The 27,130-nt window shown below is 43.5% G+C and overlaps 1 protein-coding gene across 2 annotated transcripts; it reads right to left on the reverse strand.

Annotated features, from left to right (window-relative positions):
• Positions 1–3,321: 3,321 nt before the first annotated feature.
• On the reverse strand, positions 3,322–26,834 carry LOC139386387 (cytochrome P450 2M1). Of its 2 annotated transcripts, none has more exons than XM_071131944.1 (9): positions 22,570–25,060; positions 10,100–10,262; positions 8,230–8,379; positions 6,208–6,368; positions 5,866–6,042; positions 5,465–5,606; positions 4,888–5,072; positions 4,587–4,728; positions 3,322–4,187 (listed from the first exon to the last, which is right to left on the reverse strand). In XM_071131944.1, exons 1-9 carry the CDS (start codon positions 22,777–22,779, stop codon positions 3,997–3,999), a joined length of 1,521 nt encoding a protein of 506 aa, XP_070988045.1. In that variant the 5' UTR covers positions 22,780–25,060; the 3' UTR covers positions 3,322–3,996. The 2 variants fall into 2 exon arrangements, with proteins under 2 accessions (XP_070988045.1, XP_070988046.1); XM_071131945.1 differs by lacking the exon at positions 22,570–25,060 and adding an exon at positions 25,565–26,834 and having other exon boundaries at positions 3,378–4,187.
• Between the last annotated feature and the right edge of the window lie 296 nt (positions 26,835–27,130).

Below are 27,130 nucleotides of genomic sequence, written 5' to 3' on the forward strand. Positions count from 1 at the left end.
TCCAATTCCAGGAATATATCATTGTTCTACCTCCAGTGTTTTAACCAGGAAGACTTCGAAGTAGTCCTGGGGATTAGAGGTATCCAGGTTTTAAAGGCGACGATCTGCTTCCTCTCGTATGTAAGCTTTGGCCTTGTCTATGGCCTTAAACAGCTCATGGTGTTTTCCTGGAAAGCCCTCAACGATTCTGGGGGAAAGGTTGTACAGCTAGAAGAGGTAATATAGGAAATGGGAAGGAAGGAAGGGGTGGTTGTTATATTACAACGGGTTGGTCTAATCTTGAGTGTTTATTCCACAAGTTATCACCGGCTAAATCTATGACGTTAAAAAAGCCAATTCACTCTGTTCCTTCTGACTGTGCAATCCACTCTCTCATAAGCCCAGCCAAGCAATTTATAAACTTGATCTCCACTATAAAAGCATCTTGACATTATCTCACATTTCTTTTAGACTAACATTTAGTTTTAAACAGCAGAGATTTGTATAACTCTTGCAGCCTGTCTCTCCGACATTTGCCACAGTTTCAATATTCAAATTCGATCTCCAGCTGTCCCATAATAATGAACGTGTCAGGAGTCGTGACGAGACAGACAGACAGGCACCGTTTTTCAGCCAGTCGAAATAATGAATCAGCTGGCATCATTTTTATGGATACAGTATATACAAAGAAAATGTCAATTGATGAAAGGTCAAAAGAAATGAAGTGCAGCTAGTTTGCAGTCTTTACAGCTTCAGTTTCAAGGGATTGTGTTAGCTGTGTTGTTGGCTAGCTCCTCTGGACAAGTGCCCTGACGAGTGAGTACATTTTCTAAGCCAGGCGATATCACGCCTCATTAGCTCATTGTTATGGATGTATCCCAAAAAAATCACAAGAAAACAGCTTAAACAAATACAAATGCTGAGACTTTGCTGTTATTCTGGATGCACTTTTTGACGTGACTGTAAGTTAGCCGTAGTTGGCTGGCTAGCAAGCAAGAAATCAGGAACTATGCCAGCCAGTATGGCAATGGAACATTTAGAAGGAACGACTGGGTCGCCCGCGTCTCTAGCAACTGAACCGATTGAACGAACGACCAGCCGGCTTGGGTAGCAACCCTAGATTTGTGTCGGACCATATCTTGTGGAAGGATTAAATAGTATGAATAAATTCATCACAATAACTATTTTAATGAAACTATGCCAATCATTATTTTAAACATGTTGGTAACCCGTTATATAAAAGTGATAATGCCCTCTAAGCCAATGTTTGGAGGATATATTGGTACGGTTTGCAACACCCATGTCAATTTATCCTCCAAACACCGGGTTCTCGGGCATTATGACTTAATGGTAACACACATCTTCTTTTGTCATTTTGGCAAAACAAGCAAAACACGCATGCACACACACACACACACACACACACACAAACCTTACTCTTGGACCCTCTCCTCGAGGCTCTTGCATCCTATTCAGAGGTTTCCCAGGGATATCAAAGAGAAGCTTCAAAGTTTTCTATCTCTGCCTAGTAAACAACTGAGCAATATTTCTTACTGAGCCGATGAGAGATAAGACAAACCCATTGATTCTTGAAGAATATAACTTCTTCATGAACTTACAACTTTCTTATCCCCTTATACCCCCAAAAGAAGCTGGGACTGGGTGACTACTCAGTATCGAGAGAAAGATGAACGGAGCAAAGTACAGGAGTGGGAAGGTGAACGGAAAGGCTCTGGAGCAACGAACCGCCCTTGCTGTCTCTGCCTGGCCGGTTCCCCTCTTTCCACTGGGATTCTCTGCCTCTAACCCTATTACAGGGGCTGAGTCACTCGCTTACTGGGGCTCTTTCATACCGTCCCTAGGAGGTGTGCGTCGCTTGAGTGGGTTGAGTCACTGATGTGACCCCCCCCCCCCCCCCCCCCCCCCCCCTTGGGTTGTGCCGTGGCGGAGATCTTTGTGGGCTATACTCGGCCTTGTCTCAGGATGGTAAGTTGGTGGTTGAAGATATCCCTCTAGTGGTGTGGGGGCTGTGCTTTGGCAAAGTGGGTGGGGTTATATCCTTCCTGTTTGGCCCTGTCCGGGGCTGTCCTGGGATGGGGCCACAGTGTCTCCTGACCCCTCCTGTCTCAGCCTCCAGTATTTATGCTGCAGTAGTTTATGAGTCGGGGGGCTAGGGTCAGTTTGTTATATCTGGAGTAGTTCTCCTGTCCTAATCGGTGTCCTGTGTGAATTTAAGTGTGCTCGCTCTAATTCTCTCTTTCTCTCTTTCTCTCTCTCTCTCGGAGGACCTGAGCCCTAGGACCATGCCTCAGGACTACCTGACATGATGACTCCTTGCTGTCCCCAGGCTACCTGGCCGTGCTGCTGCTCCAGTTTCAACTGTTCTGCCTTATTAGTATTTGACCATGCTGGTCATTTATGAACATTTGAACATCTTGGCCATGTTCTGTTATAATCTCCACCCGGCACAGCCAGAAGACTGGCCACCCCACATAGCCTGGTTCCTCTCTAGGTTTCTTCCTAGTTTTTGGCCTTTCTAGGGAGTTTTTCCTAGCCACCGTGCTTCTACACATGCATTGCTTGCTGTTTGGGTTTTAGGCTGGGTTTCTGTACAGCACTTTGAGATATCAGCTGATGTACGAAGGGCTATATAAATACATTTGATTTGATTTGATTTACAGGGAGATCCTTGATAAAAACCTGCTTCAGAGTGCTCAGGACCTCAGACTGGGGAGACGGTTTACCTTCCAACAGGACAACCACCCTAAGCACACAGCCAAAACAACGCAGGATCGGCTTTGGGACAAGTCTCCGAATGTCCTTGAGTGGCCCCGCCAGAGCCTGGACTTCTCTGGAGAGACCTAAAAATAGCTGTGCAGTGACACTCCCCATCCAACCTGGCAGAGCTTGAGAGGATCTGCAGAGAATAGGACAAACTCCTCAAATATAGGTGTGCCAAGCTTGTAGCGTCATACGAAGAAGACTTGAGGCTGTTATCGCTGCCAAAGGGGCTTCTCTTTACTGAGTAAAAGGTATGAATACTTAGGTAATGTGATAAATAGATTTGCAAAAATGTCTAAAAACCTGTTTTCATTTTGTCATTCTGGGGTATTGTGTGTAATCAATTTTAGAATGAGGCTGTTAAGTAAACATTTTCAGAAAAAGTGAAGGGGTTTGAATACTTTCCGAAAGTGTACGTCACTAAGTCACTATTTTCATGAGGTAATTGATAAATTTTTCTGGTAACCACTAACATTCCAGTAACAGCGTTCTCCTTCTGTCAAACAGATATTATATGTGGACATGGACATACTTATGTGTCTACACAAGTCTAATATGACAGTTATATGTGAGCAGGTAATCCGAACACCAAGCTCACTTTTTAATGACAGGTCTGGACACACAAGATATTGTTTGAATCTAGCTGAAGTACTATTTATTAGTTGAAGCAAAAGTTACAATCAAATGTTGTGTTACAATACATCAATCATGTTGAAAACAAAGGCAGAATAACATAGTCACCCCCACAGTATACATAGTGTACAGTACCCCTAAGTGCTTTGCATGTATAGAGTTACAGTCCTAACCACGTAGCAACCTACAAAACAAGACCAATTTCAGTTGCTTACATTATAACACCTGAAACTTTTGGTCCTTTCACCATAATGTTTCAATAGAGAATTTAACATGAACCTATAGGCATATTTTACAAGGGTACAAAGCAGGTGAGTGTGATATACAGCATAGAGATATGGGGACCAACATCTCTGAAGGCAATTCTTGAAACCTGACCAAAAACAAGCTTTAAAAGACATGAATGTAGACAGAAATTAGCCTTGAAATATCAACCCATATCTTAGAGATCCTACCTGAGGATAATAGCAAGATACATACAACTCACTAACGCTTATATAGTTGTCTAAAGAAAAAAGGAGGTAAATGTAAGGCTATGGTTACTGTAAATTGACAAGCAGCTGCCTGTGAAGCTGAGCCTGTGACCTCTCCACAGTAAAGTGGTCACTCCTCAGTCCTGAGTTTGATGTAGCAATCATAGGAACGCGGAAGGCGGCCAAAGCTGGAGCACGCTGGCTCGATGTTGATCTCCTCTGGAGGTTTGGTGCCGGTGAAAGTGAAGCGCTGCAGGAGGGAGGTAAAGAAGAGAAAGAGCTCCACTCTGGCCAGAGCTTCCCCAGGACACGCCCGCTTCCCTGAGGGAAAAGAGAAGGGGGAGGTCATTGTCAGTCAGCTGAGCCTATAACTCAATTGAAGTTGACCAGAGGTTCTCAGGTTTCTTGTTAAGTTGTTTTAAATGAGTGGGGAAATCCTAGGCTGGTGGATCAGGCTAGCTCCACCAGGCTAGGAAAGGCCCAATCCTTTCATATCTTTTAATGGTTTTTTTTGTAGATAGGATAGAGAGATACAGGAAAGTTATTAGGAGAGTGTGCTGAAAAGCAGCGGGTCAGATTCAAACCAAACCTATGCTGGCAGCGGAACATAGTACCTCCAGAGAGGCAGCAGCTTACTGTCGACTGCAAGACCACCCCAGGCCACTAGGTTTCTTGATTTTAACTCACATAATCCACAAACTACTTGGACCATGATCTTACCCACTCCAAAAGCAAAGAATCCATCATTTTTCTTAAAGACTCCATTTTCATCCAGGAAGTTCTCTGGGTCAAACTCATCTGGGTTTTTAAAAAGTTTGGGATCAACAAGCACAGAGGACAGCAGAGGCAGGACCATGGTACCCTGAAAGAATGACAAAATAACACCCATCACTTTCTATGAAAACTGCATGTTGATCCGTAAAATGTAAATCATCTTTTTTAAACAACAGTTCCACCACGTCAAACAAGATACCGTGAGATTGAACATTCAGTGTTTGTACAGTTACACAATTGTGGTCACCTCTGGAATGTGGTAGTTGTAGAACTCTGTATCTCTCATCACTTTGTGGGGTACAGAGGTGGGACTGAGGTCCATGTATCGCTGGACTTCGTGAATGACAGCATCCGTGTAGGGCATTTTAACTCTGTCGTCAACCGTGGGCACTCTTGAGCCAATCACCTCGTCTATCTCCTTCTGAACACTTTCTTAGGAATATTTAAGTCACACTTTATAATACATTGCACTGATACTATGTACGGATTGTTGTTGGAGTTATTACATGTCACATCGTAATGACACATTTTAAACAATTCATAGTCCAGAATAATACTTTTTTCGATAGCAGTGTTATCTAATAGATTTATGAGACTTGGATGCAGGGTAGCCTAGTGGTTAGAGAATTGGACTAGTAACCGGAAGGTTGCAAGTTCAAATCCCTGAGCTGACAAGGTACAAATCTGTCGTTCTGCCCCTGAACAGGTAGTTAACCCACTATTCCTAGGCCGTCACTGAAAATAAGAATTTCTTTTTAACTGACTTGCCTATTTAAATAAAGGTACATTTTTTAAAATTGATAAAGACTTGGGTAGCAGGCTACCTTGAATGTGAGGGTACTTTATCATCATCAGAAATGATTGTCTTAGGGTGGATGATGTGGTTTCTGTTCCAGCAGCAAACAGGCTCCATGCGGTCATCACCATATTATCATTGTTGAACTCAGTGTTGGGATCATCTTTCTCCTAAGAGAAGAGAATAAGTCACCATCAGTTATGTCAGTAAACAGCGATATCTGGTGGCTAGTTGTTGCCATCTCCACATACTTATTGCCACTAAATACGTTTGGAAAACAGAGATTGGCCTCTCACTTGTCTATTCACTCATGATAGCCAAACTCACATAAGTGGACATGGATAGTGTCTTAATTCCAGCCACATTCCATATTTTCATAATGTGTAAGAGGTTCAACCTCCAATGTGAGGATCATGCTGTGTTTTCTACCTCCAGCATTTTAACTAGGAAGGCCTCGATGAAGTCCTGAGGTTCAGAGATGTTAAGGGTTTTAAGACGGATTTCTGCTTGCTCTTGTATGTAATCTTTGGCCTTGTTTACGATAGCAAACATCTCATGGTGATTGCCTGGAAAGCACCAAACGATTCTAGGGAACATGTTGTACATCTGAAAGAAAGGGGATGGAAGGGGAGGGGGTTTTGTTAGTGAAAACAATGGCTTGGTCAGCCCAAGACCATTTTGTGCAATTACTGTAATAGACCTTCAGTTTAGCAGGGCGTTGAGAGCAATGGAAGATTCTATGAAAAGAGATGAGCTGAAAAGTTACTGTACCGCTCCAATAGGGCTGCTGAGGACATTGAAGTAGGCATCAACAGCCTTTTGGATGAGCTGAAACATTGGGTCGTCATTTTCAAACCTGTGCCCAAAGACTATGGAGGAGATCACATTGCCAACACAATTGCAAAGCAATTCTTTGGGATTGACAACTGAATCTAGATTAGAGAAGGAAGGCAAGAACACACAGATACTTTTAAAATACCTGATTGGTTATCCATATATAATATTGTGATGGTGAAACTTTTAGAAATATCTGTGAGAAGCAACAACTATGTTTAAATTAAACACTCGATTTTCCATGTATTTTAACGTAAAATGGTACCATTTCAATGACATGTTTAGTGATAAAATCTTGCTGAAGATAATACTGAGAATAATGTATCTCGGTTACACCGATTACCAAAACAAACATTACCCCTAGGGTTCTGGAGGGAGAGGCAGGTCCTAGTGCTCTGTCTGGTTTTGTAGTGCGGAGGTTTAACCAATCGTGGACTTACCATTAGGCTCACAACATCAAGGGGCCTCACTCGTGAGCTGGGCATAATATTTTTGTTGTTTTAAATAAATAATTTCAAAGCTTGATACACCCCCCCCCATGCACCACTCGAGGCCCCCCCAACCCGCTGTTGTGGACTGCTCAGCTCGTCGCTCTCATTCTGTCTTGCATCAGCAGGTTGTTTCAGAAGCAGTAAAATCTGCAGGAAGCTTTAAGGTTGCAAGGGAAATTGGGAGGGAGGGGGGTTTTCCCTGGCCACTGTTCCCAGGTTATGAGGCCAGATTGTTTGGTGAAAAAAAGCCTTCGAAAAAAGTAAATGAATCCATCCAATAACAATTCATAGTACACAAATAACTTATTTCCATACATATATTTCATATCAATATAATCCAAGTTTCTCATAATAGTAGAAACAACTGTTATTAATCACCCACGGAGAGGTTCATAATAATGGACCATTCCACCCTTACAGAGTTCCCACAATATTATTGCAAAAGTAACTTATTGAAATGAAGCTCCTGCAAAATGAGGCACTTTCTGAGCAGGGCAGAGAAAAGAAAGGTCATTTCTTGTTAAAATTAAATCTTACATTTATTTGGTAAAAAGGACAGGTGCTGCTGACAATGCCATTGTGGTGGAGTCTGAGGACATGTATGTATAGCCCTGGACAAAAATAGTATGCCATGTCACTCTCTACATGGGATATAGTGTCTTCGGAAACCTATCAGACCCCTTGACTTTTTCCACGTAATGTTACAGCCTTATTCTAAAATTGAGGGGAAAAATGTATTTAATCAATTTTAGAATAGGGCTGTAACATAACAAAATGTGGAAAAAGTCAAGGGGTCTGAATAGTGTCTGTGAAACAGAGGGGCGCTGTTTCGCTCGAATGCTTTCTCCGATGAGATTTATTCGAAGTGGCTGAAACTAAGGAAAGCAAAGTAATGTGAAGAAATTATGGGTTAATAAATGAGTAACGGGCAAACACTTGTATTGATTGTTTCATTCTGTGTTATAACAACATTCAACCCACATAATGCATACCGCACTTCATGTTTAAAAAAAAATGTAAACCGTGATTTCTAATCAAAACGACCACAAACAGCAGCAATCCCTCAACCTTTATTCGAAGTGGCTGATGATGGGTTAATAAATGAGTAACGGGCAAACACTTGTATTGATTGTTTCATTCTGTGTTATAACAACATTCAACACACATAATGCATACTGCACTTCATGTTTTAAAAACATTACTGAAACCGAAAACCACAATAATCTAATCGAAACGACCTCAAACATCAGTTATCCCTCAGCACTTAAAAAAGGTACATGTTTACAGGTATAATACATGTATATACTATAAAAACCCTGTACACCCCATGGGTTTTACTGTTACTATATTCTGCAATTAACCATTTATCTTCAGTTTCTTACATTCCAACAACCTGAGTAATATTGCCCATAATGTTATTTTAAAATGTATTTCAAATGCAAGAAAAATACTAAGAAAAACAACCTACCTCTATATTCACCGAAGGCTTTCACCAGCATCTTAGCCTCTTCTTGGACACGTTCTTCGATGCTCCTGCGCCCCATCCCAAAGGTTTTAAGGGTCATCAGCGAGAACCTGCGAAGATCTTTTGATCTCTTCCCACTGCTCACCAACACCCCTACAGTAAACAGTATGACAGAAGCACAAAGAGGAAGAATTAGAATAGCATAACATAAACCTAATGTAATGTTGTTGTTTTTTGACTGTGTCAAGGACAATGACACCCACTCCCATTTAAAAAATACACTGCTCCAAAAAATAAAGGGAACACTTATACAAAATAATGTCACTCCAAGTCAATCACACTTCTGTGAAATCAAACTGTCCACTTAGGAAGCAACACTGATTGACAATAAATTTCACATGCTGTTGTGCAAATGGAATAGACAACAGGTGGAAATTATAGGCATTTAGCAAGACACCCCCAATAAAGGAGTGGTTCTGCAAGTGGTGACCACAGACCACTTCTCAGTTCCTATGCTTCCTGGCTGATGTTTTGGTCACTTTTGAATGCTGGCGGTGCTTTCACTCTTGTGGTAGCATGAGACGAGTCTACAACCCACACAAGTGGCTCGGGTAGTGCAGCTCATCCAGGATGGCACATCAATGCGAGCTGTGAAGGTTTGCTGTGTCTGTCAGCGTAGCTTCCAGAGCATGGAGGCGCTACCAGGAGACAGGCCAGTACATCAGGAGACGTGGAGGAGGCCGTAGGAGGGCAACAACCCAGCAGCAGGACCGCTACCTCCGCCTTTGTGCAAGGAGGAGCAGGAGGAGCACTGCCAGAGCCCTGCGAAATGACCTCCAGCAGGCCACAAATGTGCATGTGTCTGCTCAAACGGTCAGAAACAGACTCCATGAGGGTGGTATGAGGGCCCGACGTCCACAGGTGGGGGTTGTGCTTACAGCCCAACACCGTGCAGGACGTTTGGCATTTGTCAGAGAACACCAAGATTGGCAAATTCGCCACTGGCGCCCTGTGCTCTTCACAGATGAAACCAGGTTCACACTGAGCACGTGACAGACATGACAGAAGAGTCTGGAGACGCCATGGAGAACGTTCTGCTGCCTGCAACATCCTCCAGCATGACCGGTTTGGCGGTGGGTCAGTCATGGTGTTGTGTGGCATTTCTTTGGGGGGCCGCACAGCCCTCCATGTGCTCGCCAGAGGTAGCCTGACTGCCATTAGGTACCGAGATGAGATCCTCAGACCCCTTGTGAGACCATATGCTGGTGCAGTTGGCCCTGGGTTCCTCCTAATGCAAGACAATGCTAGACCTCATGTGGCTGGAGTGTGTCAGCAGTTCCTGCAAGAGGAAGGCATTGATACTATGGACTGGCCCGCCCGTTCCCCAGACCTGAATCCAATTGAGCACATCTGGGGCATCATGTCTCGCTCCATCCACCAACGCCACATTGCACCACAGAATGTCCAGGAGTTGGCGGATGCTTTAGTCCAGGTCTGGGAGGAGATCCCTCAGGAGACCATCCGCCACCTCATCAGGAGCATGCCCAGGCGTTGTAGGGAGGTCATACAGGCACGTGGAGGCCACACACACTACTGAGCCTCATTTTGACTTGTTTTAAGGACATTACATCAAAGTTGGATCAGCCTGTAGTGTGGTTTTCCACTTTAATTTTGAGTGTCACTCCAAATCCAGACCTCCATGGGTTGATAAATTTGATTTCCATTGATAATTTTTGTGTGATTTTGTTGTCAGCACATTCAACTATGTAAAGAAAAAAGTATATAATAAGAATATTTCATTCATTCAGATCTAGGATGTGTTATTTTAGTGTTGCCTTTATTTTTTTGAGCAGTGTATATATAAATCCCCCACCATATCCTTTAGAGACTGTCATGATCACGGGGTAGTTGGCTCTGCCGCTGAACTCTTCTCCTTGTGTGACAAAAGCATCCTTGATAGCCTGATAGCCAGAGATCACCACTACAGGTTTGGAGCCCAGCCATACAGTAAACACTGAGCCATACTTCTTACTGAGCTGAGGAGAGAAGAACCACAGGATTATAGTTAGGGAACCAGGACAGTGATGTCTCAGATCCCAGGTTTATATGGAGCACAGCTGACAGTCCTGGGATGTATGACATGGAAGTGAAATGATTGTGGCTTTGCTATTCCTTTGGATAAGTGATGGAGAGACACAAGAGAGCAAGAAATGCAGTGGCAAATTATAGAGTACATTATACTCACTTAGATATCCAAAATGTGTCAAAATAAGTGTATTTATAGCATGTCATTTTATGTTCCCAACAGTAGCGGTGTGTGGGTAAAATCACTGAGGAAGTCGAGCCCCCCCCCAAGCCATATTACAACTTATGTGTTGTGATAATTTAATTGTTTGCTCCATAACCTTTCAATTCATATGCCTTGCAATATATAGGCCTAAAGGTCGAGCCAATAAGAAGATCATTCAACCACACCTGTAAGTGAGGACTTGGTGGACTGTATATTCTGTAGGTTAGGTTTACTTTGTGTTCGCTCCCGTGTGCTGGTTGTAACATCCACAGTTATTTAGATTGCTTATGTTCATAAGAACTGAGGTCGGGGCATTTGTATACTTTAGTTTAACTTCATTCAGAAGTATGCTGGTATTACACAGTTCACATGGCATATCACTCCCGCTGTCTGGCTACTGTAAAACATGCAACTGGAATCCTACAGTACCAATACACAGACTGAATTATGGTTTAATGATCACTACATTACACTGGTAAAGGCACAGATGACAGACAGGTAGGATTCCAGTTGAGGTGGTTTAATAACGGTTAAGATGCACAGAACAGCACCGCACAGTGTATGTAGTATGGATGGGATAAGGCACTTAGTGGTCTGTCAACAAGCTTCAACCAAAGTGTGTGTGTGTGTGAGGTCTGCAAGTAAAGAGATAAATAAAGATACAATAGTAAATGACAGAATACAGTCTCCAAATCACATCTCTTATAAACAATATGCATGGTTTAACATGACTATGATGACTTAATGCTATACAGGACCATACAGCGCAAAGAAACTTGAATCTGACTGTACTCATTTGAGATTGTACGGGGAGCCGCCACACCTGTACTCCAAAGCATACCATCATCTTCAGTACAAGGCTACAATTGCGCAATTAACTTGAATACCTCTAAACAGTGAAATAGGATCTAATACCCATATAATGATGTACCATACAAGTATACAATTACTGGGCATATAAACGACACACTGGGGGCGTTACCCTTTCCAAATACAGGGTTAAATGTCCAAAATGACGACAACCAAAACAGAGCTAGCCAGCGCACAATAGCTATAGTAGCTAGTGATAGAAACTACTAATGAGCAAATACCATAAATACAACATTATCGTCGCAGAGTGCATCTTCAGACATAAACACCTGAAAAATATGAAATATGAACTTACATATCATAAAGGACTTGGCTAACAAAATGAAAGTTAACTGGTAGGAAAATAAGGATGGCTGGAACTTTCTCTCGACTTCTCTCAAGCTGATCTTCTCTGAGCTGGAGCGAGCCCAGCATGCTCTGCTCTACTTCACCAGTGCGTGGTGCTACAGCTCTGATATGATTTACTAACATTACTGATATGATTAACTACAAATACTTCACAGCCTATTGTAAAACACTTTTGTTTAATCACAAAACCGGAGAGCAACCTCTCTCCAGTTGTGGGATTCTGTATTTTACATTATAGCCATTACTACAGTGCCTTGCGAAAGTATTCGGCCCCCTTGAACTTTGCAACCTTTTGCCACATTTCAGGCTTCAAACATAAAGATATAAAACTGTATTTTTTTGTGAAGAATCAACAACAAGTGGGACACAATCATGAAGTGGAACGACATTTATTGGATATTTCAAACTTTTTTAACAAATCAAAAACTGAAAAATTTGGCGTGCAAAATTATTCAGCCCCTTTACTTTCAGTGCAGCAAACTCTCTCCAGAAGTTCAGTGAGGATCTCTGAATGATCCAATGTTGACCTAAATGACTAATGATGATAAATACAATCCACCTGTGTGTAATCAAGTCTCCGTATAAATGCACCTGCACTGTGATAGTCTCAGAGGTCCGTTAAAAGCGCAGAGAGCATCATGAAGAACAAGGAACACACCAGGCAGGTCCGAGATACTGTTGTGAAGAAGTTTAAAGCCGGATTTGGATACAAAAAGATTTCCAAAGCTTTAAACATCCCAAGGAGCACTGTGCAAGCGATAATATTGAAATGGAAGGAGTATCAGACCACTGCAAATCTACCAAGACCTGGCCGTCCCTCTAAACTTTCAGCTCATACAAGGAGAAGACTGATCAGAGATGCAGCCAAGAGGCCCATGATCACTCTGGATGAACTGCAGAGATCTACAGCTGAGGTGGGAGACTCTGTCCATAGGACAACAATCAGTTGTATATTGCACAAATCTGGCCTTTATGGAAGAGTGGCAAGAAGAAAGAAATTTCTTAAAGATATCCATAAAAAGTGTTGTTTAAAGTTTGCCACAAGCCACCTGGGAGACACACCAAACATGTGGAAGAAGGTGCTCTGGTCAGATGAAACCAAAATTGAACTTTTTGGCAACAATGCAAAACGTTATGTTTGGCGTAAAAGCAACACAGCTCATCACCCTGAACACACCATCCCCACTGTCAAACATGGTGGTGGCAGCATCATGGTTTGGGCCTGCTTTTCTTCAGCAGGGACAGGGAAGATGGTTAAAATTGATGGGAAGATGGATGGAGCCAAATACAGGACCATTCTGGAAGAAAACCTGATGGAGTCTGCAAAAGACCTGAGACTGGGACGGAGATTTGTCTTCCAACAAGACAATGATCCAAAACATAAAGCAAAATCTACAATGGAATGGTTCAAAAATAAACATATCCAGGTGTTTGAATGGCCAAGTCAAAGTCCAGACCTGAATCCAATCGAGAATCTGTGGAAATAACTGAAAACTGCTGTTCACAAATGCTCTCCATCCAACCTCACTGAGCTCGAGCTGTTTTGCAAGGAGGAATGGAAAAAAATTCTCTCGATGTGCAAAACTGATAGAGACATACCCCAAGCGACTTACAGCTGTAATCGCAGCAAAAGGTGGCGCTACAAAGTATTAACTTAAAGGGGCTGAATAATTTTGCACGCCCAATTTTTCAGTTTTTGATTTGTTAAAAAAGTTTGAAATATCCAATAAATGTCGTTCCACTTCATGATTGTATCCCACTTGTTGTTGATTCTTCACAAAAAAATACAGTTTTATATCTTTATGTTTGAAGCCTGAAATGTGGCAAAAGGTCGCAAAGTTCAAGGGGGCCGAATACTTTCGCAAGGCACTGTATATATATGATTAAATATTATCTGATGTTGGCTGTGTGCGGTATCTGCATTTGTGCACTTTAGCATCATCATGAGATTAAACAACTGCTTGCTACATCTACTTGCCTGTTTGTGTGTGTGACAAGAACTGAGTAACAAGGTGTGACCTGCATGTTGCAAAACTGTAGATAACAGCCCAGCAGATGCTTTGTCCTTGTGTTTGTATGTGACAATATTGAGCACATGGTGTGACTTGCTGTACCTTACAAAGTTGTTGTTAATCAGGTTTAGGGAGGGGTGGTCATCATGAGGTTTAACTGAGATGGAAAAATACTGAACAACACAATAGCAGGAACTGAGCAACTGTTATAACTAGGCTGCGATACCAGAACAGTAAGAATCTATACATTTACGGAGGGAGGACTCCAAGAAGCGCCAAGAGGCGGGGACAAGCCTGAGCGCCTGCGATAGGCTGAGCAAGTCTAAACCACGCTCAGCCTCTACTGTGATAGGCCAACAGACGGGTTGGAACTATGTCTATCACAGTATATGAACAGCTGTTTTCTTACATCCTGTCAGTTCCCTGTTCTGCCCTGCGTGGTATTACAGTGAGCCCGTATATACGAAAGTTGCATGTGCCATTTATTGCTTAGCTAATAAAAGTACATAGAGTACAATCAGTGACTCAGTGTTATAACTTGTTCTGATACCAGATTCGAATTGACGCAACCCTAACACAGTGAAGTCCACAAAGCATATTGCATGTACAGTAACAGACAATTACATGACCTACGCATGGTCAAGCAAGTTCATGTTTCCAACATTTTCGGACCACTAAACAACTATTGATTTAGAACAACAGAGTTACGACAAATCGCAAAGAAAACAGTAGCTATTCCAGCACCATTTCAACTTCAACATTTCAGCAATATCAAATCACCTCTGCTTAGTCTAATAGAGTGAGAACTAAAAGATACCAAAAACAATTTGGTCCAATCAACATAAGCTAAATATGACATGGCTGTCCAGGGTTCTGATTTCAAAGTAGAAAAATATGTTGACTCACCCTACTTATAGAGAAATGCCAATGCCATCGAAGTGGTTAGCTTTTAACAGTTAGGACCGCTATTTCTTGTCCCGGAATCCCTCTGAACCGACAGGTTGAAGTCTGCTTGACAGAGACACTAACCTAGCTAAGCTGCTAGCCATCAAGCTCACAAAGTTAGTCCAAGACAAGTTTTACAATGGAGCTCTCTTTGTCTGGAGAAGTAAATTAACGGTTCCAGCGCTGTAGAAGCTGAAACTACTACGCTTTGTTTCGAAACAAACTGGATCACTCCGAGTTCCAATGCGGCAATTGTTTGTTTGACGAGGGTTATTGGCTTGAGCATTTTATGATGGTGCCGGAGGAGATGGCTGCCGTCTTATCGGCTTTTAACCAACCATGCTATTTTAATTTGTTTTGCGTTGTTCGTAACTTGTTTTGTACACAATGTTGCTGCTACCATCTCTTATGACCGAAAAGAGCTTCTGGACATCAAAACTGCGATGACTCACCTCAGATTAGACAACAAGTTTTTCTTCAATGAGTTGGACGGGAGGGATATACTACAGTGAAGATCAGGCAATGAGTGGCTAATCAACCTTTGCCTTCCGTCCTGCTTCCGTCCTGCTAGCTAACGTTCAATCGCTGGAAAATAAATGGGACGAACTGAAAGCACGTATATCATACCAACGGGGCATTAAAAACTGTAATATGCGGGCTCCCGGGTGGCACTGCAACGCAGTGCTAGCTGTGCCACCAGAGACTCTGGGTTCGAGCCCAGACTCTGTCGCAGCCGGCCACGACCGGGAGCGTCGTCCGTGTTAGGGAGGGTTTGGCCGGCAGGGATATCCTTCTCTCATAACGCACTAGCAACTCCTGTGGCGGGCCAGGCGCAGTGCATGCTAACCAGGTAGCTAGGTGTACTGTGTTTCCTCTGACACATTGGTGCGGCTGGCTTCCGGGTTGGATGCGTGCTGTGATAAGAAGCAGTGTGGCTTGGTTGGGTTGTGTTTCGGAGGACGCATGGCTCTCGACCTTCGCCTCTCCCGAGTCCATGTGGGAGTTGTAGCAATGAGACAAGACTAACAATTGAATACCACGAAAAAGGAGGTAATAAATACATTTATATGGCTGAACAATGACATTAAGAACATACAGCTGGTGGGTTATACACTCTATCGGCAAGACAGAACAGCAGCCTCTGGTAAGACAAGGGGCGAGGTAAACAAAAGCTGGAAAGAAGTCTCAAGGTTTTGCTCGCCTGAGGTAGACTATCTCATGAAAATCTGTAGACTACACTATCTACCTAGAGAGTTTTCAAATGTCTACATACCACCACAGACCGATGCTGGCACTAAAACCGAACTCAATGAGCTGTGGCCGGGGACTTTAATGGCCGGGGACTTTAATGCAGGGAAACTTAAATCAGTTTTACCTAATTTCTATCAGCGTGTTAAATGTGCAACCAAAGGGAAATCAATTCTAGACCACCTTTACTCCAAACACGTGTACAAAGCTCTCCCTCGCTGTCATGCCCTGGCCTTAGTTATCTTTGTTTTCTTTATTATTTTGGTTAGGTCAGGGTGTGACATGGGGGATTTATGTGTTTTGTTTTGTAAGTTTATGGGGCTGTTTCCGTTCTAGGTGATTGTATGTCTATGGTTGCCTAGATTGGTTCTCAATTAGAGGCAGCTGTCTATCGTTGTCTCTGATTGGGAACCATATTTAGGCAGCCATATTCTTTAGGTATTTTGTGGGTGATTGTTTCCTGTGTCTGTATTTGTGCCACACGGGACTGTTTCGTTGCCAGTTCACTTTATTTTTTATATGTGTTCATGTTAATAAGTATTTCACATTAAAAACCATGGACACTTACCACGCCGCGTATTGGTCCGATCCTTGTTACACCTCTTCAGAGGAAGAGGAGGAAATCTGCCGTGACAGAATCACCCACCACAACAGGACCAAGCAGCGTGGTGACAGGCAGCGGCAGCAGGAGCAGCGCACAGGACTTCTGGACTTGGGAGGAGATCCTAGACGGGAAAGGACCCTGGGCACAGCCAGGAGAATATCGCCGCCCCAAAGAAGAGCTGGAGGCAGTGAAGGCAGAGAGGCGCTGGTATGAGGAGGCAGCACGGCGGCGCGGATGGAAGCCCGAGAGTCAGCCCCAAAATTTATTGGGGGGAGGAACACAGGAAGTGTGGTGAAACCAGGTAGGAGACCTGCGCCAACTTCCTGTGCTTACCGGAGGGCGAGAGAGACCGGGCAGGCACCGTGTTATGCTGTGGAGCACACGGTGTCCCCAGCGCGGGTGCATAGCTCGGTGCGGTACATACCAGCTCCTCGTATCGGCCGGGCTAGAGTGGGCATCAAGCCAAGTGCCATGAAGCCAGCTCTACGCATCTGGTCTCCAGTGCGTCTCCTTGGGCCGGCGTACATGGCACCAACCTGACGCATGGTGTCCCCGGTTCGCCTGCACAGCCCAGTGCAGGGTATTCCACCTAGCCGCACTGGCAGGGCGACCGGGAGCATTCAACCAGGTAAGGTTGGGCAGGCACGGTGCTCAAGAGCTCCAGTGCGCCTGCACGGTCCGGTCTATCCAGTGCCACCTCCACCCAACAGCCCTCCGGTGGCAGGTCCCCGCACCAGGCTTCCTGTGCATGAGTCAGAGCCCAGTACTCCCTGTTCCTCCTCCCCGCACTCGCCCTGAGGTGCGTGTCCTCGGCCCAGTACCGCCATTGCCGGCACCACGCACCAGGCCTACAGTGTGCCTCGCCTGTCCAGCGCCGCTAGAGCCTTCCTCCTATCCAGCCCCGCTAGAGTCTCCCACCTGTCCAGAGCTGCCAGAGTCTCCCGTCTGTCCTGAGCCGCCAGTCTGCAAGGAGCCGCCAGAGCCGCCAGTCTGCAAGGAGCCGCCAGAGCCGCCAGTCTGCAAGGAGCCGCCAGAGCCGCCAGTCTGCAAGAAGCCGCCAGAGCCGCCAGTCAGCCAGGATCCGCCAGAGCCGCCAGGCAGCCAGGATCCGCCTGAGCCGCCAGTCAGCCAGGATCCGCCAGAGCCGCCATTCTGCCAGGATCCGCCAGAGCCGCCATTCTGCCAGGATCCGCCAGAGCCGCCATTCAGCCAGGATCCGCCAGAGCCGCCATTCAGCCAGGATCCGCCAGAGCCGCCATTCAGCCAGGATCCGCGAGAGCCGTCAGTCAGCCAGGAGCTGCCAGAACCATCAGTCAGCCAGAAGCTACCAGAGCCGTCAACCAGCCTGAGCTATCTCTCAGTCGTGAGCTACCTCTCAGTCCTGAGCTAACTCTCAGTCCTAAAATACTCCTCAGGCCTGAGCTACCCCTCAGCCCTGAGCTACCCCTCAGCCCTGAGCTACCTCAGTCCGGAGCTGCCCCTCAGTCCAGTGGGGCCATTTAGTAGGGTTGCTAATCCTAGGTCGGCGGCGAGGGTTGCCGTTCCTAGGAAGAGACTAAAGCGGACAAAGACTATGGTGGAGTGGGGTCCACGTCCTGCGCCAGAGCCGCCACCGTGGACAGACCCTCCGCACCTTTTGGTTAGGTCCAAGAGGCTTCTAAACAGCTTCAACCCCCAAGCCATAAGACTCCTGAATAGCTAATCAAATGGCCACCCAGACTATTTGCATTGCCCCCCCCCCCCCCCCCCCCACCCTCGTCTACACTGCTGCTACTCTGTTATTATCTATGCATAGTCACTTTAATAACTCTACCTGCATGTACATATTACCTCAATTACCTCGACACCGGTGACCCTGCACATTGACTCTGTACCGGTACCCACTGTATATAGCCCCACTATTGTTATTTACTGCTGCTCTTTAACCCCTGTATATAGCCCTTGTCACGTTCTGACCATAGTTCTTTCGTGTTTTCTTTGTTTTAGTGTTGGTCAGGACGTGAGCTGAGTGGGCATTCTATGTTGTGTGTCTAGTTTTCCCATTTCTATGTTTGGCCTTATATGGTTCTCCATCAGAGGCAGGTGTTAGTCATTGTCTCTGATTGGGAACCATATTTAGGTAGCCTGTTTTGTGTTGGGTTTTGTGGGTGGTTGTCTTCTGTCTTTGTGTCTATGCACCAGATAGGACTGTTTCGGTTTTTCACATTTGTTGTTTTGGTATTTTGTAGTGGTCACGTTTATAGTCTTTATTAAACATGTTGAACTCTAATCTAACCACGCTGCGCTTTGGTCCGATCCTTCGTCCACAGAAGAAAACCGTTACAGCCCTGCTATTGTTATTTACTGCTGCTCTTTAATTATTTGTTATTCTTATCTTACTTTTGGGGGGTATTTTCTTGAAACTGCATTGTTGGTTAAGGGCTTGTAAGCATTTCAATGTAAGGTCTACTACACCTGTTTTATTTGGCGCATGTGACAAATTCAATTTTATTTGAGATGGCTTCCTTTATCACGTAGGTCGCCAGCCTCCGTAAGAAACTGGGGGAAACGCACAGTGGAATGTTTACCTTTTCTACGCTGGTGGCTGGAAGGGGTTCGCACTTGTTTGATGCATCTCCGCCTTGTCGTTTGTCATTATCCGACTGACCGGACGGAGTTTGTTCACCAGGGAGTCATCTCCTGCCTCTCCTCCAACCATCTGATAGCGGAGTCGAAGGAGCACAGCAAGAGGAGCATGACAATCAACGATGCTCGCATGTTACGAGCCGTGAAAGCTGCCTCCCGCAAAGAGATGGAAATTGATTATATCGTAGTCCATGTGGGATTTAAATGACATTATGAAGGGCAGCTCTGAATAATTGAAACTGGATTTTAAAGAGCTGATTGACTCTCTGCTAGACACTAATAAAAAGACCCATCATATGTTCCCTCTCTGGACCATGACGTTGAGCGCTTTAGCAGGATACTCGCTCTTCACAACTTGCTACGTGATTATTGCAGCTCAATTGGTGTAACGTTTGTTGACAATTTCGATACCTTTTGGAGACAAAACACGTTTTATAAAGAGGATGGGATCCACGCGAAGCATTTGGGTTCATGGATCCTTTCACAGCATTATAAGGTTGCGTTGAGACAACGATTGATCAATGACCCAAGCCCAGCTCAGTTAATCCCTACCATTGTGTTGCTGAGTCGTCATAATGCTTTATCAAATGTACATTATACCAGGAACGTTGGTAGACAATGAAAGTAACCTAATTTATGTCCCTCTAATTGTCATGAATACCTTATACAACTTGTATTCAGCAATCATGTGCCTATTGAATGTATGTATGCTGTTGGCACTGAGCCGGTGTACCCTAGTAGGAAGTCCACTGTGTGCAGCTCACCCTGCACTAATATAAATAACATGAGAATATCTACTTCTGCTAAACTTCCCAGTAAAGCAATGAAAACAAGCAAGCATCCAGAAAAGTGCTCAAAATAGCCCACGTTAGCATATGTAGCTTAAGAAACAAAGTTAATGAAATTAATAACTTGCTAGTAACAGATGACATTCATATTTTGAAACCTACTTGGATAATACCTTTGATACAGTGGTAGGAATAGAAGGTTTTAACATTTACAGACAAGACAGAAATGCGAGTGGTGAAGGTGTTGCTGATTATATTCAGAACCACATTCCTGTAAAGATTAGAGAGGATCTCATGTTAAATACTGTTGAAGTAATATGGCTACAGGTTCATCTGCCTCACCTATAGCCCATCCTTGTGAGACGTTGCTATAGACCACCAAGTGCTAACAGTCAGTATCTGGATAACATTTGTGAAATGCATGTGATATGAACAGAGGTATATTTTCTGGGTGATTTAAATATTGACTGGCTTTCATCGAGCTGCGCACTGGTTCAGGTTATCAGTCAACCTACCAGGGTAGTTACAAACTGCACAGGAATGAAATCAACATGTATTGATCAAATCATGACTAATGCTGCAAAAATAGGCTTGAAAGCAGTATCTAGATCCATCGGATGTAGTGATAACAATATTGTAGCCATGTCTAGGAAGATCAACGATCCAAAGGCTGGGCCTAATATAGTGTATAAGAGGTCACATAAAAAGTTGTAGTGATTCCTATGTTGATGTAAATAATATTTGTTGGTCCGTGGTGTGTAATGAGGAGCAAACAGAAGCCTCACTTGACCAAAAATCTCAAATTTGGACTCATCAACTCTAATTAACTTATCCTCTGCAGCAGAGGTAACTCTGGTTATATTGCCAATATTGTGCAAAGCTGTCATCAAGGCAAAGTGTGGCTTCTTTGAAGAATCTCATATAAAACATATTTAGTTTTGTTTAACACTTTTTTGTTGACTACATGATTCCATGTGTTATTTCATAGTTTTGGTGTCTTCTATTATTTATCAATGTAGAAAATAGTAAAAAAGAAAATAAACCCCTGGAATGAGTAGGTGTGTCCAAACTTTTAACTGGTACTGTATATCTGAATTATGGAAGACAAGCATCATCATTTTGAATTCTGCAAAGTGAGGTTGGAACAATGTCATACTCGTTTGGACCAGACAGCATCAGACAGATGGCCTACAACTAGAGAGACAGAGGGGCGTTGTTTCGCTCGCTCAGTGCTTTCTCCTGTGAGATGCGTTCAGCCTCTTGCGAATTGAAGGGAAATTATGAAAACACAGAGACGAAAGATTTAAAACTAAATAAATGTGTCAACAATTTTGGTTCCCAAATATATTTTACAGGAGCACCTTTTCCACAGTAATATATCAACCAGGATGTGTCTGTGTCTACTCTGTTCGACATGTTGGCATTGGAGGCCTCAGAGATAGAAGTTATTTGCTTAGAAGGCAGTCTGTACCTGATGGTTAACGAGTAAATAATGACCAAGTTTTTGGCAACCACAAATCTGTTCAACCAAAAGTTAATCTACAATATCATGTATAATAAATATCACATTATACAAAAAGTCTAAATTTGGCAAGGTGTGACGTTAGTTGTTAGTATGTACTTCATTTTCATCACTGCATTTTACAGTAGTAGTAGTAAATGCACAAAGGCTGTGGGTTTGAGCATGCAAACCAACACATGCACAAACAAGCAAATACAGTACCAGTCAAAAATGGACACCTACTCATTCAAGGGTTTTTCTTTATTTGTATTATTTTCTACATTGTAGAATAATAGTGAAGACATCAAAACTATGAAATAACACATATGGAATCATGTGGTAACCAAAAAAGTGTTAAATCAAAATATATTTTAGATTTTTCAAAGTAACCACCATTTCCCTTGATGACAGCTTTGCACACTCTTGGCATTCTCTTGACCAGCTTTATGAGATAGTCACCTGGAATGCATTTCAATTAACCGGTGTGCCTTCTTAAAAGATAAGAAGGAAAGAAAATCTACAAATGAATTTGTTTGAGCCAATCAGTTGTATTGTGAACAGGTAGGGGTGGTATACAGAAGATAACCCTATTTGGTAAAAGACCTAGTCCATATTATGGCAAGATCAACTCAAATAATCAAAGAGAAACGACAGTCCAACATTACTTCTAAGACATGAAGGTCAGTCAAAACGGAAAATGTCCTTGTCACAACACAACTGATTGGCTCAAACGCATTAAGAAGGAAAGAAATTCCACAAATTAATTTATGTAATCGATATATATACACACACTTTTTCAGTTCTCAAATACATGCATGTAGTATACTTTAAATGAATATTGAACCCAGAGGGGCAATTCAATAAAAATGTACAGAAGGCTGGTAACTAAGCAGTCACATGAAAATACTGAACTGTTTTGTTGCTACAGTAACCAACACAGAAAATAATGTAAAACAATAATAATCTAGCCTACATTTAGCTTGTATTAATGCAAATAATCAATTTTTGCCAAGTTCTGTGGAAAAGTAATTAAATGGATATCCCATTCTACACCTGATTCTGCATCTTTGACCTAACCTTGTCCACTGATCTAGCTCAAGTATTTGACTGACCTCCATGTAGAGCTTGTATGGCGCTTTCACATCCATTCGTAACAAGTTACCAAGCAGAGGAATTGGTGCAGGACCAGGAGGCAAACGTGAGTTGCTTTGTTTGCCTCGATTCATCCACAATAAAATAATAACGACAAATCCGATTATAATAGACACAAAGTTCGTCTGCAAAATATGAAGTACATCCATCTTCAGTAGAGTCGAGGACATTGATCGCCTACAGAGTTAACAGAAAATCTGATATCGGAAAGCTTTATTCTGTACAGGGTCAGAGCTTTCTACTGCAAAAAGTGGATAGAAGTTGAAGTTGTGCAATAGTTTGCACAGTTGTGAGTTTCATCAGTGATGATCCATTATATTGACAAGAAAGCCGAGTGACCGAGCAAATATTGTGCAGTGTTGCCAACTCCTCAGTAAGGAAAGTAGCTATTGGCTGTCCTAAAAGTCTCTAGTTAAGTCGCTAAATTACGTCAGTACCTAATTTGCATAATTGCCCATGTGAACGTAATTTTGATGCTGTCGGAGAGAGGAATAACATCGTGGGAGAGACTGAGTCAAAAACACCCTAAATATGTTTAGAACTACAAATGAACTTTCTATCGATTCTTGTTTTTAATGCAACTATTCCAACCCTCCTCCTTTATCCGGGCTTGGGACCAGCAAAAGTGACCCAAAAGAGACACTGGCGGAGTTACATCATTTTTCATTTTTTATTTAATTTGGTTTGGTTTTTAACCTTATGGTCCACTTAGGAGCCTACAACAAGTCACAGTAAAACATGAACATTTTTAACCATAACATTTGTTACATTTTGTTTGTATACAATCTACATTAATCTAAATGGACCAAAAAGAGACAATAGAAAAAACTGTCAATGGCAATGTGAGAAAATTATGATAACTATTCTGGCCCTAAATCAGGTTAGCTGCTCTGACTGCAGCTGGGAGGGACTGCTGCGCGAGGACTGGGCCGCTTGTGAGTGCTGTGGACGGGGGTGGGGCCCATGGCAGCACCCTGTCACGCCCTGGCCATAGAGAGGCTTTTATTCTCTATTTTGGTTAGGCCAGGGTGTGACTAGGGTGGGCATTCTATGTTTCTTTTTTCTATGTTTTTGTATTTCTTTGTTTTTGGCCGGGTATGGTTCTCAATCAGGGACAGCTGTCTATTGTTGTCTCTGAATGAGAACCATACTTAGGTAGCTCTTGCCCACATGGGTTTTGTTGGTAGTTGTTTTCTGTTGAGTGTTTGTATCTGCACCAGACAGAACTGTTTCGGTTTCGTTCGTTCACTTTGTTGTATTTTCAGTGATCTATTCCTATTACCATATGAACACGTACCACGCTGCACCTTGGTCCTCACCTTCTTCCACCAACGGCCGTTACTCACCCGCTAATCGTTGAGAAGAGTAAGAACAATACTTGCTTTCACATCAGTCTCCAATAACACCAGAAAAAATTGCTAGATTTGTCGCTTGTCGCTTTTTTGAAAATGTGTCGCTAGAGGGGTCTTAATACTCGCTAAATATAGCAACAACGTCGCTAAGTTGGCAACACTGATATTGCGGGCGTTATATGGACCGGTTTGAACCTGGCAATGACCCGGCACATCATGGAGCGAAAGTGGGGAGGGAGGAGCACCTTTCTCAAATCAAAAAGTTATATGCGCCGCTCGGTAATGTTGTCAACAAGGCAGCTAGGAACAAGTAAAAGAAGTCCCGCTATGACCTCTGCAGAGTCACCAAACTAGCTAAAGGACAATATAGGAATAAAGTGGAATCATATTACAGAGGCTCCGACGCCCTACGGTACATTATGGATTACAAAAAGAAGACCCAGCTGTGATCTGCCCAATGATGCCTCTCTACCAGACAAATTCAATGTATTTTATGCACGCTTTGATAATAACATTGTTTCGGGTATGAGGGCCGCCACAGACCCAGAAGATTGGGTGATCTCGCTCTCCGAGGCCGATGTGAGTAAAGTCTTTAATCAGGTGAACACCCTCAAGGCCCGATGGTATTCCACGGTGCTTTGTCAGAGAATGCGCAGAACAGCTGGCAGGCATATTTACCGTAATTTCAACCTCCTGGTGTCACAGTCCACACATTGTAAGATGACCACCATCATTCCTGTTCCCAAGAACTCTAAGGCTTCATGCCACAATGACTACCGCCCTGTAGCACATGAAGTGCTTTGAGAGGCTGGTTATGGTACACATCAACTCCATCATCCTAGACACCATAGACCCACTCCAATTTGCATACTGCCCAAACAGATGCATAGACGACGCAATCTCAATTGCTCTCCACACTGCCCTCACCCACCTAGAATAGATGAATACAGCTCAGTGTTTAACACCATTGTCCCCTCCAGGCTATTCACCAAGCTTAGGACACTGGAACTGAACACCACTCTCTGCAACTGGATCCTCAACTCCAATCAGAAAAGTAGATGCACTCTCAGAGTCCTTCACAACAACAAAGTTCACCGTCAGGTCACGTTTTTCTCTGGATCACCTGAAGAGATTGGAGTGGGATCCAAGGCCAGCTTTGGCCATTCTTCCTTTGACTTCAAGAGAAAGTCTGGGCCCTCTATTCATCTTTTACAAGCCAAAAAGCTGTCAGCCAACAAACCTCTGGAGGCCTCATCAGCAGGATTCTCCTTGATGCTGATATATCTCCACTGAGAGACTTCTGTGGCTTCTCTTATGAATGCTACTCGGTTTGCCACGAAAGGTGTGAAATTGTCTCTTCTCCCCTTTATTGTACTTCAATATTGCCATGCCGTTCGCCCAAAAACTTGACTGTCCCAGTTGAAGTGACAACCATTTCTTCAACATTCTATCAACTCTAACTGCCAACACAGCGGCCGTGAGCTCAAGCCTAGGAATGGTAGTCTGCTTCAAGGGAGCAACTCTCGCTTTTCCCAGCATGAATAAAATATGTACTTGTTTCTTGTTTACCAGCATTAAGATACAGTTCCATAACCATACTTACTGGCATCTGAAAAGTGATGAAATTCTGCATGCTCTGGCTTTCCAAAGTCTTCGGACTTGAAGCACCTTTTCACCTTGAGTTCTGCCACTTTCCCTAAATGCGACATCCATTCTTGCCATTGCTGTGAGATAGATTGGTGTATGTTGTTATCCCAGCTGATGTTCCTGCTACACAACTCCTATAGCAACAGTTGGAGAAAGAGTAAACTGAGATAGAAAGCCCAAGCGGTCATATATTGAGCTGACCACCGACAAGACTCCACATCTTGTATATGGGCGTTTAAACAGGAGGTCTTGAATTAGAACGTGTCAGTCTCAACACACCAGTGCAATCACAGAGCCCTTTCCACTAGAAATTCATCTTTATCCAAACACAGCTCTCTGGTCGCTTTGGATCTTCTTTCCTCGGGAATAGATAGCAGTAAGATCCTTTACCATCTGCATGGCTTCTTCTGAAGGTTGGGATTTCAGACAATCATCCACAAATAAATTATAAAGCACAGTATCAAACACATCAGTCGCAAAGAGAGTCCTGCTGTCCTCAGCAGTCTTCTTCAGAGCATAGTTTGAGCAGCTTGGTGACGATGTTGCTCCAAACAAATGCACCAGCATCCTGTTCTCCACTGGGTCCTGTGTAACATTTCCATCAGGCCACCGCAAAAAACGTAGAAAGTCTCCAACACTTTCACTTGGTGGAACATGGCTTGTATGTCTGCCATTAAAGCGACAGGTTCCTCCCTAAACCTTGTCAGGACTCCAAGGAGAGTATTTGTGGCGGTCTGAACCTTGTAGCAGTTGGCTGTTCATGGATGTTCAGCTGAAAAACTGACCCAAAGTCAAACACCACTCTCAAGCTTTTCTTTTTGGGAGGTACACCCCATGATGTGGAATTCTTACCATCGTTGTGGTTAAACTGATGATCTGGCATGACCTCAGCATGCCCTTTGTCAATAACATCAGTTAGAGAAGCTGTATATTCTTCATGATACTTCTCATTTCTTTTCAACTTTCTCTTCAAACTCGGCACACACTGCTCAACAATACAGTGACTGTTAGGCATGGTGATGTCACTCTTGAACAGCAGGACCATACAGTAATGGTCCCATGAAGTGAACTGAACAATCCATTATTTCCTTAAACTTCAGGTCCTCTTGATTTCTTCAGTTCTTCCTCTGTGGATTTCTCATTAAAATCATGGTTATATTGTGCCACCAACAACTCTATTATAAACATTTGTATTTCTTTTTTATTGAATATTCGAAACATACAATATACTTGCAGTGAAGCCGCTCAACAACTACATCATACCAGTCATTCAACAGATTCCCATTCAGAGCGAGCCACAGAAGCACCCAGGGTCAATGCCCTGCTCAAGGGCATGTTGACCGATCTACCACCAGGCCAAAAAAAAGTTAACCTGAACCCTCCAAGATCCACCCCCACACCCCCTCCCTCAACCATTCGAGTCCCCTCCCACAGCCCCCCCCCCCAAGTATAAAAAATATATATATACAATTAATTCCATTCCCCACCCCCAAGAACCCACCCAATGCACCAACAACCAAGA

This window comes from Oncorhynchus clarkii, chromosome 27, assembly GCF_045791955.1.
Source record: "Oncorhynchus clarkii lewisi isolate Uvic-CL-2024 chromosome 27, UVic_Ocla_1.0, whole genome shotgun sequence".
NCBI lineage: Eukaryota > Metazoa > Chordata > Actinopteri > Salmoniformes > Salmonidae > Oncorhynchus > Oncorhynchus clarkii.

Coding starts and splice junctions, on each gene's coding strand:
- LOC139386387 (XM_071131944.1), bottom strand. CDS start 22,779: ATGTCCTCGACTCTACTGAAGATGGATGTACTTCATATTTTGCAGACG. Junction 6,043..6,207: donor TCAGCAGCCCTATTGGAGCG/GTACAGTAACTT, acceptor CCTTTCTTTCAG/ATGTACAACATGTTCCCTAG. Junction 4,729..4,887: donor ACAACTACCACATTCCAGAG/GTGACCACAATT, acceptor TCATTCTTTCAG/GGTACCATGGTCCTGCCTCT.